At 38.7% G+C, this 14,625-nt stretch overlaps 3 protein-coding genes and 1 non-coding gene across 4 annotated transcripts; 2 read left to right on the top strand and 2 right to left on the bottom strand.

The window, feature by feature from the left end:
* The first annotated feature begins 1,253 nt into the window (after window positions 1-1,253).
* On the top strand, window positions 1,254-2,244 carry LOC125592744 (protein FAR1-RELATED SEQUENCE 7-like). The gene is made up of 2 exons (XM_048768132.1): window positions 1,254-1,613; window positions 1,738-2,244. Exons 1-2 carry the CDS (start codon window positions 1,254-1,256, stop codon window positions 2,242-2,244), a joined length of 867 nt encoding a protein of 288 aa, XP_048624089.1.
* A 134-nt stretch (window positions 2,245-2,378) lies between these two features.
* Window positions 2,379-3,442, bottom strand: BNAC09G38920D (membrane protein PM19L). The gene is made up of 4 exons (XM_013828044.3): window positions 3,188-3,442; window positions 2,892-3,111; window positions 2,766-2,811; window positions 2,379-2,681 (listed from the first exon to the last, which is right to left on the bottom strand). The coding sequence occupies exons 1-4, from the start codon at window positions 3,312-3,314 to the stop codon at window positions 2,562-2,564; spliced, it is 513 nt and encodes a 170-aa protein (XP_013683498.1). The 5' UTR covers window positions 3,315-3,442; the 3' UTR covers window positions 2,379-2,561.
* A 140-nt stretch (window positions 3,443-3,582) lies between these two features.
* Window positions 3,583-6,612, bottom strand: LOC106388065. The gene is made up of 4 exons (XM_048769021.1): window positions 6,425-6,612; window positions 5,216-6,294; window positions 4,233-5,151; window positions 3,583-4,156 (listed from the first exon to the last, which is right to left on the bottom strand). Exons 1-4 carry the CDS (start codon window positions 6,473-6,475, stop codon window positions 3,725-3,727), a joined length of 2,481 nt encoding a protein of 826 aa, XP_048624978.1. The 5' UTR covers window positions 6,476-6,612; the 3' UTR covers window positions 3,583-3,724.
* A 3,664-nt stretch (window positions 6,613-10,276) lies between these two features.
* LOC106370037 lies at window positions 10,277-13,106 on the top strand. Its single transcript, XR_007328987.1, has one exon. It is a non-coding gene; the product is annotated as an uncharacterized LOC106370037 (transcript).
* Window positions 13,107-14,625: the final 1,519 nt, after the last annotated feature.

Raw genomic sequence — 14,625 nt, 5'->3', positions numbered from 1 at the left:
TAATTTAGCCTTGTTTAATCCTCTTTTATAATTTGTGTAATTGAAAGGAATCTACAAACCACGGACTCAAAATAAAGTATTGCAATTAAAACAGATTTGGGCTAGATTCACTTTGATTTTAGTAATAAAATTATTCAAAATTGAAAACAACTAGAAATAAAAATTTGGGTCTGGTCCAGAATGCATCAGGAGGAACAACTTCTAGATTCAGCATGCAACTGCGAGGCTTCATCATCGTCATTGTCTTCGGCTTGAATAAGAGAAGCATACAAGTAACGCTGAAGAAAACCGGATAGTGTCATTTTCCGATCTTTTGTAAGAAAACTCAGAAAGGAGCTAAGGTGATTTCTAAGATAACATCGTGTCTTCCAAGATATCATCTTTGCCATAGAGTTTGATGAGGAGAAGTAAAAAACTATGCATAACCATTCCATCCAAGAATATTCTCCTCTGTCACCATATATACAAAAAATGTTTTAAAAAAATGAAAATTGAAAATAGTTGTTTTTGGTATAACATGTAACACAAGAGAATATCTAGATTACTTTTGTTATCAATTGAGGGTGCTATGATTAAAGATGTGATTACATAGAAAAATGCAACAGTTGATGTGATTCAATTGTTTTATTTAAATGTTAACACAAGAGATTAATGAATGATTTTGCATAGAAAAATGCAACAAAAAAAATTATACTATGATTTTGCCCAAAAAATGCAAAAGTTGATGTGATTCAATTGTGTATAAAATGTAACACATGAGATTAATTATAATGATTTTGCATAGAGAAATACAACAATTTCTAGTAACTGAGTTGTTTCTTGCTCATCAGCTCATTCACTTTCATTTTCTCCTACAAGGCGAGAACCAAGGTTTGGATCTAATCTATGAGGCATTTGCTAGAAACGTTGATAATTCAGTAGAGAAACTCCAAGAGTTATATAGGTTTGGTTTCATATAATTGGTGGATAAGAGAGGATTTGCTAGAAACGTTGATAATTCAAAGTTGTAGCCAGATACGAAGAATCATTTGGTATTCCTCCTATCAACTGTCAACTATGATAACAGATAAAACTCATAAAAATAGAATATTCCTTGGGAACATAAATACATTCTGTGTTTGATTAAAGGAACATCAAAGGATGAATCATTTGGTAGCGTCTTTGATTACTTGTTACGAATGTATTTAAGAGGATGATGATAACAACAACAAAAGAGAGGAGAGAGTAAAACACATTGAAAAATGAACAGTACCATGGTTGCTGATGAATATTCTAAAGAGAGTTTCTTATGGTTGTTTCAGAGTATATGGCTTCGCGCCATGCGAGGTCGTCCTCCAAGGTCCATTGTAGCTGATCAAGACTTGCCTATAAAGCAAGCCTTGTCCCGGGTCTTTCCCGGAGCACATCATCGTTACTCAGCTTGGCAAATCAGGGAGACAGAACGAGTGAATCTCAGACCTTTCCCAAGCGAGTTCGAGTACGAGTACGAGAAATGTTTATACCAGACGCAGACCGTCGTGGAGTTCGACTCGGTTTGGAACACTCTCGTCGACAAGTACGGTCTTAGAGACAACGTTTGGCTCAGAGAAGTCTACGAACACCGTGAGAATTGGGTTCCTGCCTACCTAAGGGAAGCTTCTTCTCTGGAATACCGATCGGAACCATAGAGCCATTCTTCGGCGCTTCTCTTGACGCGCTCGGAGAGTTTAGTCTTACAACTTGCACCCGTTTCTGCAGATGAAGGAGCCCGTCGAAGAGCAATGCAGGAGGCTCTACACGCTAACCGTCTTCAGAATCTTCCAGAACGAGCTCGTACAGTCTTACAACTACCTTTGTTTAAAGACTCACGAAGAAGGAGCTGTGAGTAGGTTCTGGGTGAGAAAAGAGAGTGAGAAACATGCTGTGACTTTCAGTGCGTCGAATCTCAGCTCGAGTTGTAGTTGTCAGATGTTTGAGCACGAAGGAGTTCTGTGTAGACATATCTTGAAAGTGTTTAATCTCTTGGATGTGAGAGAGCTCCCGTCTAGGTATATACTGCACATATGGACCAAGAACACAGAGTTTGGGTTTGTGCGTGTTGTGGAATCAGTTGTGAGTTCTCGAGATCTTAAGGCCTTGATGGTTTGGAGTTTGAGAGAAGCTGCTTCTAAATATATAGAGTTTGGGACTTCGTCTCTGGAGAAGTATAAGCTTGCTTATGAAATTATGCGTGAGGGTGGGAAGAAACTTTGTTGCCAGAGATGAGAAGCTCGGTTTGAAACATGTAATGTAATGTAATATCATGTTATTAAATCTCTTTGTTCTTGACATTCACTAGTTGTATTAACCCAACGAGTTTGGTGGATATGAGAGTCTTTACATAGTTTCAGATAGTGCCGTATACAATCAAGGTATAGAATAAAAATAAATGAATACAATAGACGATGAAAACATTAATTATAATATACACACACAAGACACAAATTACACAATCTCAAACTCTCGGTTTATGTGTAAACCGTTTTTAAGGAGAAGGAAAATACAACCAAACCAATATATAAATTGTCTCTTAGTCCAGAAATTCAAGCTCTCCCGACATGAGGCCTTACTGCGTCGACTGTTTCTCCAACTCCGACGTGAATAGCTCCGGTGCACAACAACTGAGTACCACTTACTATTATTGTCATCACTTCAAGAGTTCTCTGAACACCGGGAAACAAAATTTATTGTCATGACTTCATGATAGATTTTAAACTAAACAGACAAAACCGGAAATAAAAGCTTACTAGATTGGCTTCGGTCCAGCCTATGTTGATTTCCTTACAAGCCAATCTGCACCAAGAACCAAACCGGTTTATATGTGGTTATTAATTGAATTGGATTAAACCCCGGTTTGATCGTGAGCTGTTTACCCCATGGCGAGGAGAGTGAGAGACCAGGAGATGAGAGAGGAAGCTGCGGCGGAATGGAGATTCGGAGAGTCCCACTCAAGAACGTTCATGATTCCGGTGAGTGATGTCGCCATTCCGACGACGCCAGCTATCAACGTGAATATCACGAAAAAGCCAGTCGCCATGTTCCCCACCGGGAAGTATATCGGGAAGATCTTCGCCGGAAGAGACAGCACCGACGCTGCAAGAACCACAAAAAGATTGAATAATGAAGAAATTTTGATAATTTGAGTTTTTTTTTTTTTTTTTTAAATTACCAGACTCTCGAGCTCTCTCGATGCCGTGATTAACTGCCCAGGCAGCGATGATGGTGATGACAAAGTAGAGACCAAGATTCAGCAACAGAAGCATGAAAGCTGCCGACTTTGATCCTCCTGAAGCCATGTTGATGCCTATAAGAAATATTCTCTGTGTTTTCCGACAGGGATTGTAAGAAAACCAGACAATGTCCTTTTTCCTCTGTTTCTGTCTTGGGATGATCACAACATCTCTGTATGCATATATATATATATATTTATCCAGTTCATATGAATAAAAGTTTTCTTCACCTACAAGCAATGTTTTAAAATTATTAACTTTGTCCTTCACTTTGGCCAAAGAATCATATACCTAGCTTATTTGATGTCTTCTGCACAGCACAAGAAGAAAAGAATAGCATAACTTCAAATCAATAGATTAAATAATGTATTGCATAATTACATTTTATTTGTTCTTCATTCAAAACAATTGAGTTATATTAAAAGCCCTAGTGCAGAGCTCTCAGATCTTTCTTTGCAGGATGATTGATTTATGGTTCAGTTATTATCCTCAAGAATTTTCAAGGCAAGCTCAGCTAGCGAATGGACCGTTCTGCTATGACGGCTAACTCCAACAGTCCCGGAGAAAACATCGAAGTTCTCAAGCTCAGCCGTAGTTTCTAGAACCTTCTCAAGCTCTTTCTCCAGACCCAACTCTCTGAACACCGCTACATTATTCTCCATGTCATCTTCCATCATCCAAACCGCTAGCTCGATCGCAAATCTCCTGATTCTTGGCACCTTAATCGCCGGTTTGTCGTGTTTTCTCAGAATCGAGACCAACGAGTTGGCCAGTTCCCGCCTCTTGATCCCTGAATCCATGAAAACATAGCAGGAGTCTTCTGGACTCATGAATCTAAACACTTGTGCTGCTAACCCCACCATCACTTCCTGTAGTTTGTTGTCTTCTGATGTGATTGACTTCAACACCTGCAACAAAATGAAGAGAGTTTCACTCAACAATATTGCTAATAGATTCGATTTGTACATAAATCAGAATACTAACCGTAGGGGCTGCTGCTTTAACAAACTTCAAGTCATGAAAGCAATCATCCCCAGAGTACAAGCACAAGTTTCTCAACACTCTTGCAGCGTTCACACGGATCAAAGGAACTTCAAGTGCTTCCACGAGCCTCCCCATCACTCCAAGCCTAAGAGCATGGAGGCAATTGCCTTTGCTCTCCAACACAAGCATCGCTATCGCCTCCCCTGCAGCGATCCTCACACATCCCTGATTCCCATCGTCTCCGTGAGTTTTAAAGAAAATGTTGAACAGCTCTTTCAAAACACCACCCGTTCCGCCAATTCTCTCCCTAGCTTCCGTGTCAAGCGCAAGGTTGGTCAGTATCCCTATCCCGAGCTTCTGCAGCTTCGGGTATCTTCCCCCGTGTCTCAGCACATCCCTCACGTTGCTAACCGTGAAAACAATCTCCGAAATCTCCCTCCTGAGACACCTCCCTGTGTGCCCGGTCGTGCTGCCTAACATTTTCACCAGCTGCAGCGACCGTTTCAGCGTCAGAACCTGTGACCTAGCAACGTCTGCGTTTTCATCCCACAGTAGAACTTGATCCACGTGCGTGAAATCAATAATCTTCGGGAGAAGACCCCTCGTGTTGCCTAGCTTTCCACAGTTATCATGATCTTTAGCCAACTTCTTCAGAATCAAGAGTCCCAAATTGTTGAATCTACAGAAATCGTAGTGTAGATCATGCTCATGGAACAATTTCTTCTCCCCAATCTCATCAGGAGCTTCACCTGAAGACCTCGTGCTCTCTAATAACGAAGAAATCGATTCCATAGCACCAGAGATCCCAGCGACTCTTAAAGAGTTCTGCTTTTTGCCAGCTAGCTTCGATAGTATCTCAGCCGCTGATCTCCTAATCTCTTCCTCTTGCAGATCTTTCCAGTTCAGCATCTCCACCAACCTAGTAACAAACAAAAAGTTAGTAACCATGTTGATTCGAATCTTCTCAATTGTAAAGACTAAACCTTTCAACAACAGGGAAGTTGACCCCAATCTTCTCAAGCGTCTCCCCCGAGTACCGTTCACTAACTGCAAACTGTCTAAGAATCCTAGCCCCAATAAGCTGCTCATCAGAAGAGTTTGAACCCAATAGCTCCATACCAAAGCTCACAATATCCATCTTCAAGCCATCGAAGATACTCCCATTAACACACTTGGAGTAAGAATCATAGAAAAACCTCTTGATAGACACCAATCCAGTAGCCCCAAACTCACACTCTCTAGTCACATTCTCAAGCAAATTACAAACACTGACTCGCCACTCCCAATAAGCTTTCTCAGCTAAAAAGAGCAACGCCTCGGCCAATGCAAGCGAGTAGAATATGTTGAGAGCCGACTGTCTATTCCTCTTATCCGTATCTCCCTTGTGAACGTCTCCGTAGTTGTGCCTGACGAGCTTGTAAGACGACAGAGCCACGCACGCCGTCGCGGAGAGGAGCTGGAGCCAGTAGAGGAGGCGGCTCACCGTGCTGGAGATGAAGAACCATCTCGCGTACGGAAGGAGAGGCACCTCTGAGTTGTTCTTCCGCCACGTGGCGGATTCGCAGTCTCTTGTAACCGTCGTCGTCGTTTCTCTCGATCGGATCCGTAGGCATCTGAGAAGCGACGCTGAGGTCGATCGGAGAGCGCGGAAGCTGCTGATTCCGACGCCGGCGATGGTCCACGTGGCCTGGTGCTGCCACTCGAGCTCGTGGCTTCGGCTGAAGATTCTGGCGCCTTCGATCAGGAGGATGATGGTGATGAACCAGAAATCGGAGCCGTCGAGGGTGATCGCGAAGCCGCCGAGGAGGACCACCGTGGCCCAGATGAACCCTAGGGTTCCGATTCCGGTGGCGGTTTTCTCGAGGATCGCGAGTTGGAGAGCGAATAGCGTTAGCTGCTTCTCCGGAGCGGGGGTCGTTGATTTTCTGCGAAACGCGGTCGCGGAGGAGACGGAGGCCGCGTCTGCGGTTTCGCCGCTGTCTCCTTTCTCAATGCTGCTTCTTAGATCGAATACGGTGTCGTTTGAGCCTCTAGCTTCCTCCAGTTTATGTAGCTCCGAAATCTACGTAAATAAGAAAACAGACAGATTATTTAACGACAATAATAATGTTAGGTTAATCAATATTAAAGTAAAATATACAAGCATTCATAAAAAGCTTTCAAGGAACTAATATGAGTAATATGAGTAAAACCTGCAAACGAATGCTTCCATCTTCTTCATCTTCATAATTCCTTGAAGCCATTATAAACTAGCAACTTAAATCGCCAACTGGAAAGTTTTTATTTTCGTTCTTTCTGTATCTTTTTGGAATAGTAATGACTTGAGAGTTGTTAATGTGGTGATGCAAAGAAATGTGGAAAGCATGGTTTTACTTTCTTCATATATATATGGTCGACGTATATAAAGAGAGAGAGATGAAAGCAAAATAAGCAAAAGAGTAGAGAGAAAGGTTGCAAATAAGCTTAATTAGTAACGCAAGAGGAAATGTGCAAGAAAGTATAACTTCAACATAATTGTTGTATATGCTTCACCCCAGCAAATTTATGACCAAAAGTTACATTTAAACAACCAAATAAGACTTTCATTACATCTTATTTTTGTTTATAACTTAATGTATCTTTTTGTTTTTATTTTGACATCCTTTTTCTTTATCTTTTTAACCGTCTTTTTCATATTTTCCATATAACAGTACTAGTATATTAAAAAGTTTAAAGATTGCTGATCTTATGGTTATATGTTGCTTGACTTATCTTGATTTTATTTACCTTCCATAAGCAAAAAGGAAACAGCATTCAATTAACTTGGAACCCACGGCTTTTTAAGATTTTCAATAATCACCAGACTCCGCACGGATTTATTTTTCAAAAATATGTTTCTATTTATTTTTCTTGTCAATAATATAAGGGCTAGGCAAAATACTCGAATCTGAAGAACCGAACCGATCCCGATCCGAAAAAGTAGTACCAAACCCAAACCCAAACCGAAATTGATTAAATATCTGAATTATTCATAATTTTGGTTTTTGGAAAACCGAAACCAAATCCGATCCAAACCGAAGTATTTCGGGTACCCGAATGTATCCGAAATAGATTTATATATTTATATATATATTAATTATTTTAAGATTTAATATATATATATATATATATATATATATAAACATCTAGAATATATATGATACTTTTAACCTGGTTTAAATACTTGAAAATATATACAAAATAATCAATAGTAAATATATAAAATAGTAAAGGTATACTTAAAACACCAAAAATACTTAAAATAATTATTGATTCTCTATCCAAATATTTGAATTAAACTAATTTATATGTTAAATTTAGGTATTCTGACATATGTTATTCAAATTTATATTTAATAAATTATTTTTTTATAGTTTTTGAGAAATTTAAAATATTTAATCAGGACCGGCACAACACTGCTACGCGTCCTAGGGCAAAAAACACATTTTTACCCTATAAATTTTATATGCAGATGTTTAAAATATTTTTAAAGTTTAATTAGTTAATATGTTGTATATAGTGTAATGAAAATAAAATTATATACATATCAAATAATTTTGGTTTTTTTTAATATGATTTATTTTATTTATAATTTATATATATAGATTTATAAAAAAAACTGGGCTCCTTAATTATTACTATACAGGGGGACACGGACTTGAGTCCAGGACGGTCGCACTATTTGTCCCCCTAGTGAGCCGACCCTTTATATAATGAATTTTAAAATTCTAAAGTAATTTAATAAGATAGATGTTTCTGGTTACATCCAGCCTTCCGAAGCTAGTTGACCTTCTGTGTTATCAAAAGAAGGCGCCAGTTCGGCTTTCAAGAGAGAGAATCTAATATTATCTATCAGTTACTGTCCTCACATCAATAATTGGTTGATTTATTTTCCGTCTTTATGCTAAGAAAATCCATGCTTGTTCGTATTAGTAGAGTATGTTTGCTTTGCATTTGCGTCTAGAATTTCTAGAAAATGTTTGGTAAATAAGTTATCTTGCACATTTGCGTCTAGTGTAAACATATATTAATTTGAAACCGCGTGTTAGTGGTCGGGTGGCAGTAAGGCGTTCCAGGATCCCGAAGGGACCTGAGTTCGAATCCATCTCCACTCAGATTATCGCGAAGCACGTGGCCAGTGGGGTATTCACATGGGCCCCCCACCCCTCCAGGTGTTTGGTTATCAAAAAAAAAAAAAAAATATATATATTAATTTGAAATCTAAAACGCTGAACGATTAAAATCTACATATTTAACATTATTAGTTTATTATTTGATTGGGATGCATACACTAATGTAGCAAAAAGAAACCTATAATGTGAAAACAACTGATTTCCCCTTTTTGTTTTGTTTCTTAGAATTCTATTTGGGTTATTGAGAAAAGAAACAAGAGTATCTATCGTTAAGTCACAAAGGTTGAAGATTTGTACTTGTTGTGTTTTAGGTGAGTCACGAATTATTACCTTATTTGGTACTAAAAGCGTTAACGTACGCAAGAGTAATGAAACCTAATCTCGAGTTAAATATAATTAGTGAGTCAATAAGTCGATGGGAGTAATGGTGACTTGCAAGCATAGGAGTTCCGGCAGAAGTCTTGTAGTGTGAAGCTAAAGGCTTAAATGGGATCCTCCTCTTTCATCTTTCAGGACCCACTTAATCCTCCCATAATAGAAAAAGAAGTTAAAAACACATATACTTCCCATTCAAGATAACTAATTATCATTAGTCAAAAAAAAAAAAAGATAACTAATTATGGTGATCTGTAAAATCAAATATCAAACCAATATACATAAGGATCACATCTTATAAAGATTGCCTCTTACACATCCTTGTAAGACAAATGATCGTGTCTGTATCCTTTTCCAATCTCCATTAATGAGTTACACAAAGTTATAACAACATTTGGCTCTCTTTTTTTTTTTGACGGCGACAACATTTGGCTCACTGACATTGAATATGCCATGTTTGTGTTGTGATGAAAATGATAAATGAAATGACAACACAAGAGAAATGGGTGTGGCCATGGCCAACCAATCTGTTAACAATGCTATATAGCCAAAGGTAATTAACACCAATGAAGAGGTAGGTATAGTTTGGTGTTTTCATTTCATTACTAGTTATCTTTAGGATTTTTAACGTTAAAACCCCTCAACTAAGTTTGTTTTGGGTAAAAACCCACAAACTAAATATTTAATTAAATAACTTCCAAACTAACTTTATTTAATGAATTAAACTATCTGTCTACAGTACCGATCATAATTACCACTACTATCGGTAAATTTTTTATTTAGGAGTTTTTACATTAAATAAACATAGTTGAGGAGTTTTTTCCGTAAAGATCTAAAAAGTTCAAGAAAATCAAAAATATAAAAATATAATAACATTAAGAATTAGTAGCTTAATTTTTTTTAAATGCTAATTTTGAAAAAAAATAATGTTAATAGATGAGTTTGATTTGTTTTAAAATCAACATTATCAATGTATAAATTCAAAAGTAAAAGACCATAAAATATAATAAAATGATCTAAAGATTTACTGGTAGTAGAAAGTCAAAATAGTAGTAGTTTTTTTTGACCGCCATTAGAGATAATCTAATTATCTAAAAAAATTAGTAACTAACCTTTTCAAAACTAACATTTTCGACTTCGGAGTCTCTTGTAACCGTTTCTCGGAGAATCGAGGCTGAGCTTGATCAGAGAGCGCGGAGGCTGCTGATCCCGACGCCGGTGATGGTCCACGTGGCCTGGTGCTGCCACTCGAGTGTTGGGCTAAGCTTGAAGTAACTTGGAGAGCAAGCTATTTATTTCCTACCGAGTTATGGAATAGGAAATTATCTATTTATGTGATTCCTATGAGTTTAGGAAATTGTGATTTATATATAAGGAGATGCATATAATGTTGCATAACTTATGATTGAGAGATTTTGTGTGAAATTATGAATTGTGTGAGATTGAGAGAACTTGAGGTTTTGAGTTATTTTCCGAGATTAATAAAAGAGTTATTGTTTGATTGTGATTTATTGATTGTGATTTTATATGTGGTATCAGAGCAACGGGTTCAATACTGGACCTCTCAATCCCTAGAATTCAGATTTGAGCAAATTTTATGGGGAATTGTAATGGTTATGGCGGCTATTTTATTCAAGTTAGTTTCACCTGAGTCTGACACGGATGAAGAGATGATGACGATGAGTAAGGATGACACAAGCACATGTAGTGTTCAAGCTGAAGGTGAGGTTGATAATATTGATGAAACTTGCACGCAAGAAAAAAGTCCAGAACTTGCTACTGAAGTAACAAGATCAACTTGTGCTTTACTATTAAAACGTGACTTACCCCAAGGTAACCTCACTGTTTCGCTTGGCGTAACATTAAAAAAACTCACGTGTGGGAAAAAAACTTGACGCAGAAGTTACAACTGAAAAAGGCTTAGGGTTTTGTACGAGTGTTTTGATAAAAACGGAGCAGAATCTAGCGAGATTTATGAGGCAAAATCTGAGGTTAAGCTTCAGTTATCCAAGGTGAATGAGATCATCAATGTCTTCAACGAGATGTGGAGATTCTTGGCGAAATATCACCATAAGCAGTTTCAGATGAGAAGTAAGTCTTTTGGTCACATGGTTGAGAAAGAATTAAAGAAACTGACACAGAAGGTTGAAGAACATATCAGAACATTCAGAGAATCTTTGAAAGAATCTTTGAAAGGCTACATTGACAGACACGGAAGTTTTGTTAGCGTGTTAAACGAGTGGCTAAACAAGAACACCATGGAGGAGGATGATCAAACCGAGACCGAGGCTCCTAAGATATTTAGGGTATGTAGTAAACGACTAAAAGAGACTGAGAATGTGGATGGAGTCAAAGTGTTGAGTACTGTTAAATTGTTTATGGCTTTCACAAGTGCTTACTACAGAGGATCTGTAGGTGCTTTACTTGTCTACAACAACATGACAAGGCATTCGAGGTTTGAGAAGGCAGCAAGATGGCAAAGGGAGCTACGAGGACACACGGACCCAAACAGTGTAGTGATACTTATAGGTAACAAGTGCGATTTGCTAGGCATGGTGGACATAAAAACAGAGGAAACTAAAGCCTTTGATAAGAGAGAGTCTCCCTACTTCATGGAGATGTCAGTGTTAGATTCAACCAACGTTGAAAACGCTTTCACCCAAGCGCTCACTCAGATTCATAAGATAGTGAGCAAAAGGAGAGTGGATGAATCCAACAAGGAAGGAGAAAGAGGATCTGAAATGGAATTGAGATTTAGAAGTTTGGGGTTTAAGCAAGTGGAGGAAGAGAGACAGAGAATGAGAACAGAGAAGTTGTGTAAAGAGCTGGAGACGAAGACGAATAAGAGTGATGAAGTAATCTTCAAAGCTTCTTTGAACCTTGAAGATATTGACGCTTTAAACTCCTCTGAAGCTGATGATAATTGCAAAAACGGTAAAGATGACATGGGAAGCTGTAGAGCAATCAGGACGACCAAGACTAATGGTAGTATTGATGACAGAAATGAGGGAGAAAGCAGCAGTATAAAATACAATAGTGACGATCATAACAATAACTTGAGCTTAGGAGCTGGAGGAGGAGACATTGCTCCTACGTCCATACATTACAGGAGTGTTTCAGTGGACAATTGTTTCATGGATAAATTGTTTTTTGGTGAAGAGTCGCTAAAGCCTCCTCCTTCACCTCATGGAACTGTGTCACGGAAGGATGATGCGGGCTTTTAGCATCGAGTTTAAGAACAGAGAGTTCACTGCAGCGAAAATAAAGAAGATCATGGCTTATGATAAACTATCGGAGATGGCCATGTCTGACCCTACGCGTGCCAAAAGAATATTGGCGAACCGTCAGTCTACAGTGAGGAAGATAGTGGAGTTGGAACACAAAGTGCATACCCTTCAGACTGAGGCTACTACATTGTCTGCTCAGTTCACGTTGTTGCAGAGAGATATGATGGGGTTGACAAACCAGAACAATGAGCTTAAGTTTTGTCTTCAAGCAATAGAGCAGCAAGCTCAGCTTAGGCGATGCTCTGAATGAAGCACTTGGTGGGGAAGTCCAAAGACTGAAACTGGCAATTGGTGAGATCAGACACAAGGAATATGATAGATCAAAGATACAATTAATCAACGCCGAGATGGTCCAGCAACTCAACATCAGCCAGTTAACACAGCAGAACCATGAAAGCCTACACAAATATCTGACGCTGGAAAACATGGAGCCAGCTTCACAGGCCAGAGAGATTGAGGAGTTAAAGCATAAGCTTATGGAAAGAGACGAGGAGCGTGTTTCTATGCAGTCGTCCTCTCACCTTGGAGATCGAAAGCTAGATCACATGAGTGTTGAGATTTCAATAAAATGGGAGAAGGTTTCTGTGGTGGTTTCTGGAACTGGAAACAAATCACAATTCTTGAGCCAAACCAACGAGATTGTAAAGAGACAAGAAGATGAGATACATTCACTTCAGAGAGCACTCAAGGAGAAGGAAGAAGATATTCAGATGTCTATAGTGGAGAAGAGACTTGAACGTATACAGTATCTTGTTCAAATAGAAAACCTAGAGAGGCAAATGCATATGTTTCGATCTAAAAGAGAAGGTCAATTACGTGATAGTGTTTGTACTGCTTTATATGTTGACAATGATGGGATCTTACGAGTCGGGTTTCCTGGAGCATCTCGAGGCTTGAAAGCTGATCCTTCTGAACTGGAACGTGTGGAGGAGCTTAAAGTCGATGACTGGGTGCGCTATGATTGGTTTAGTGTAGGAAAAGGACAGTATTGCCACGAATTTCATAGGTTCCCATTCTGTTTCAGAAAATATGGTCTCTGTTTCTGTTTTGAGCTGTGAAGTTACAAACGGTGACACAACTTCGTTTAGCTCGTTGTATTCCAGAGCTGGGTTTGGTATTAAAGATGCGATCAGTTTTGCGGGTGAACTCAAGTTTTTACTGAATGTGTCCAAGGCTGTGGGAAAGTTTGATATAGAAGAGGCTTCGAAGATTTCAAGGATTCATGGAAAGTTCAGAGATGAGATAAGGAGTGTGCATTCAGATGATGAACATGGTAAGCTAAAGAGAAAGAGAAGAAAGTGGTATTTACAAAAGAAAGAAACAGTGGTGTTGTGTTCTTGTGAAGCTGACAAGGTGGCAGGGACTGAAGCCATGAGACAGGTCTTATCTCACCTCATACGAGAGTATGTTGAGTATGATTTCACCTTGTCAAAAGCACTTGGGAAGCACTTGACGTTCAGGGAGATGAGGCGACTGACCGGAGTACATGAAGTGTGTGCAGATGAGTTTTTTAAAGGGAAGAATATTGGACTAAGCTTGAAGTAGCTTGGAGAGCAAGCTATTTATTTCCTACCGAGTTATGGAATAGGAAAGTTGCATAACTTATGATGAAGAGATTATGAATTGTGTGAGATTGAGAGAACTTGAGGTTTGAGTTATTTTCCTCCAGAGATTAATAAGAGAATTATTCTTAATATATTAAGTTTGATTATGATTTATTGATTGTGATTCTATGTCGAGCTCATGGCCTGGTGCTGCCACTCGAGCTCGTGGCTTCTGCTGAAGATTCGAGTGCCTTCGATGAGGAGGGTGATGGTGATGAACCCTAGGGTTCCGATTCCGGTCGCTGTTTTCTCGAGGATCGCGAGCTGGAGAGCGAACAGCGTTAGCTTCTTCTCCGGAGCTGGGGTTGTCGATTTACGATGAAACGCGGTCGTGGAGGAGACGGAGGCTGCGTCTGCGGTTTCGCCGCTGTCTCCTTTCTCGATGCTGCTTCTTAGATCGAATACGGTGTCGTTTGAGCCTCTAGCTTCTTCCAGCTTATGAAGCTCCGACACCTATATAGTTAAAATAACTAAACATAGTTAAAATATACACTCCTATCAGTTCTCAATTTAGTTGAGATTTTATTCATAGAATTCTACATGAATATGAAAAAAAATTAGTTAACAACAATGATACTGATTTTTTTTTGTAAACTACAATAATACTGTTAGGTTAATCAAAATACTTATAAAGTAAAATATTCAAGCATTAAACACAAAAGTATACGTAAGAAAATAGTATGACAAAAACCTGCAAACGAATGCTTCGATCTTCTTCATCTTCTTCTTCGAACTTCCTTGAAGCCATTATAAACCTTTTCTTTGTTTTTACTCGTTCCTAGGTACTCAACTCACCAATGGGAAAGTTTCTCTTTTTTCTTTCTTTCTTTATTTCTGTGTCTTTTTGGAATAGTAATGACTTAAGGAGTTGTTGATGATGCAAAGAAATGTGGAAAGCGTGGTTTTACATTTTTCATATAAGAGATGGAAACAAAATAGAGAAAATTAGCCACTTGCCCATAGAATGAGTCCAAAT

Source organism: Brassica napus, chromosome C9, assembly GCF_020379485.1.
Source record: "Brassica napus cultivar Da-Ae chromosome C9, Da-Ae, whole genome shotgun sequence".
NCBI classification, from domain to species: domain Eukaryota; kingdom Viridiplantae; phylum Streptophyta; class Magnoliopsida; order Brassicales; family Brassicaceae; genus Brassica; species Brassica napus.
This window is presented reverse-complemented; position numbering and strand designations above follow the sequence as displayed.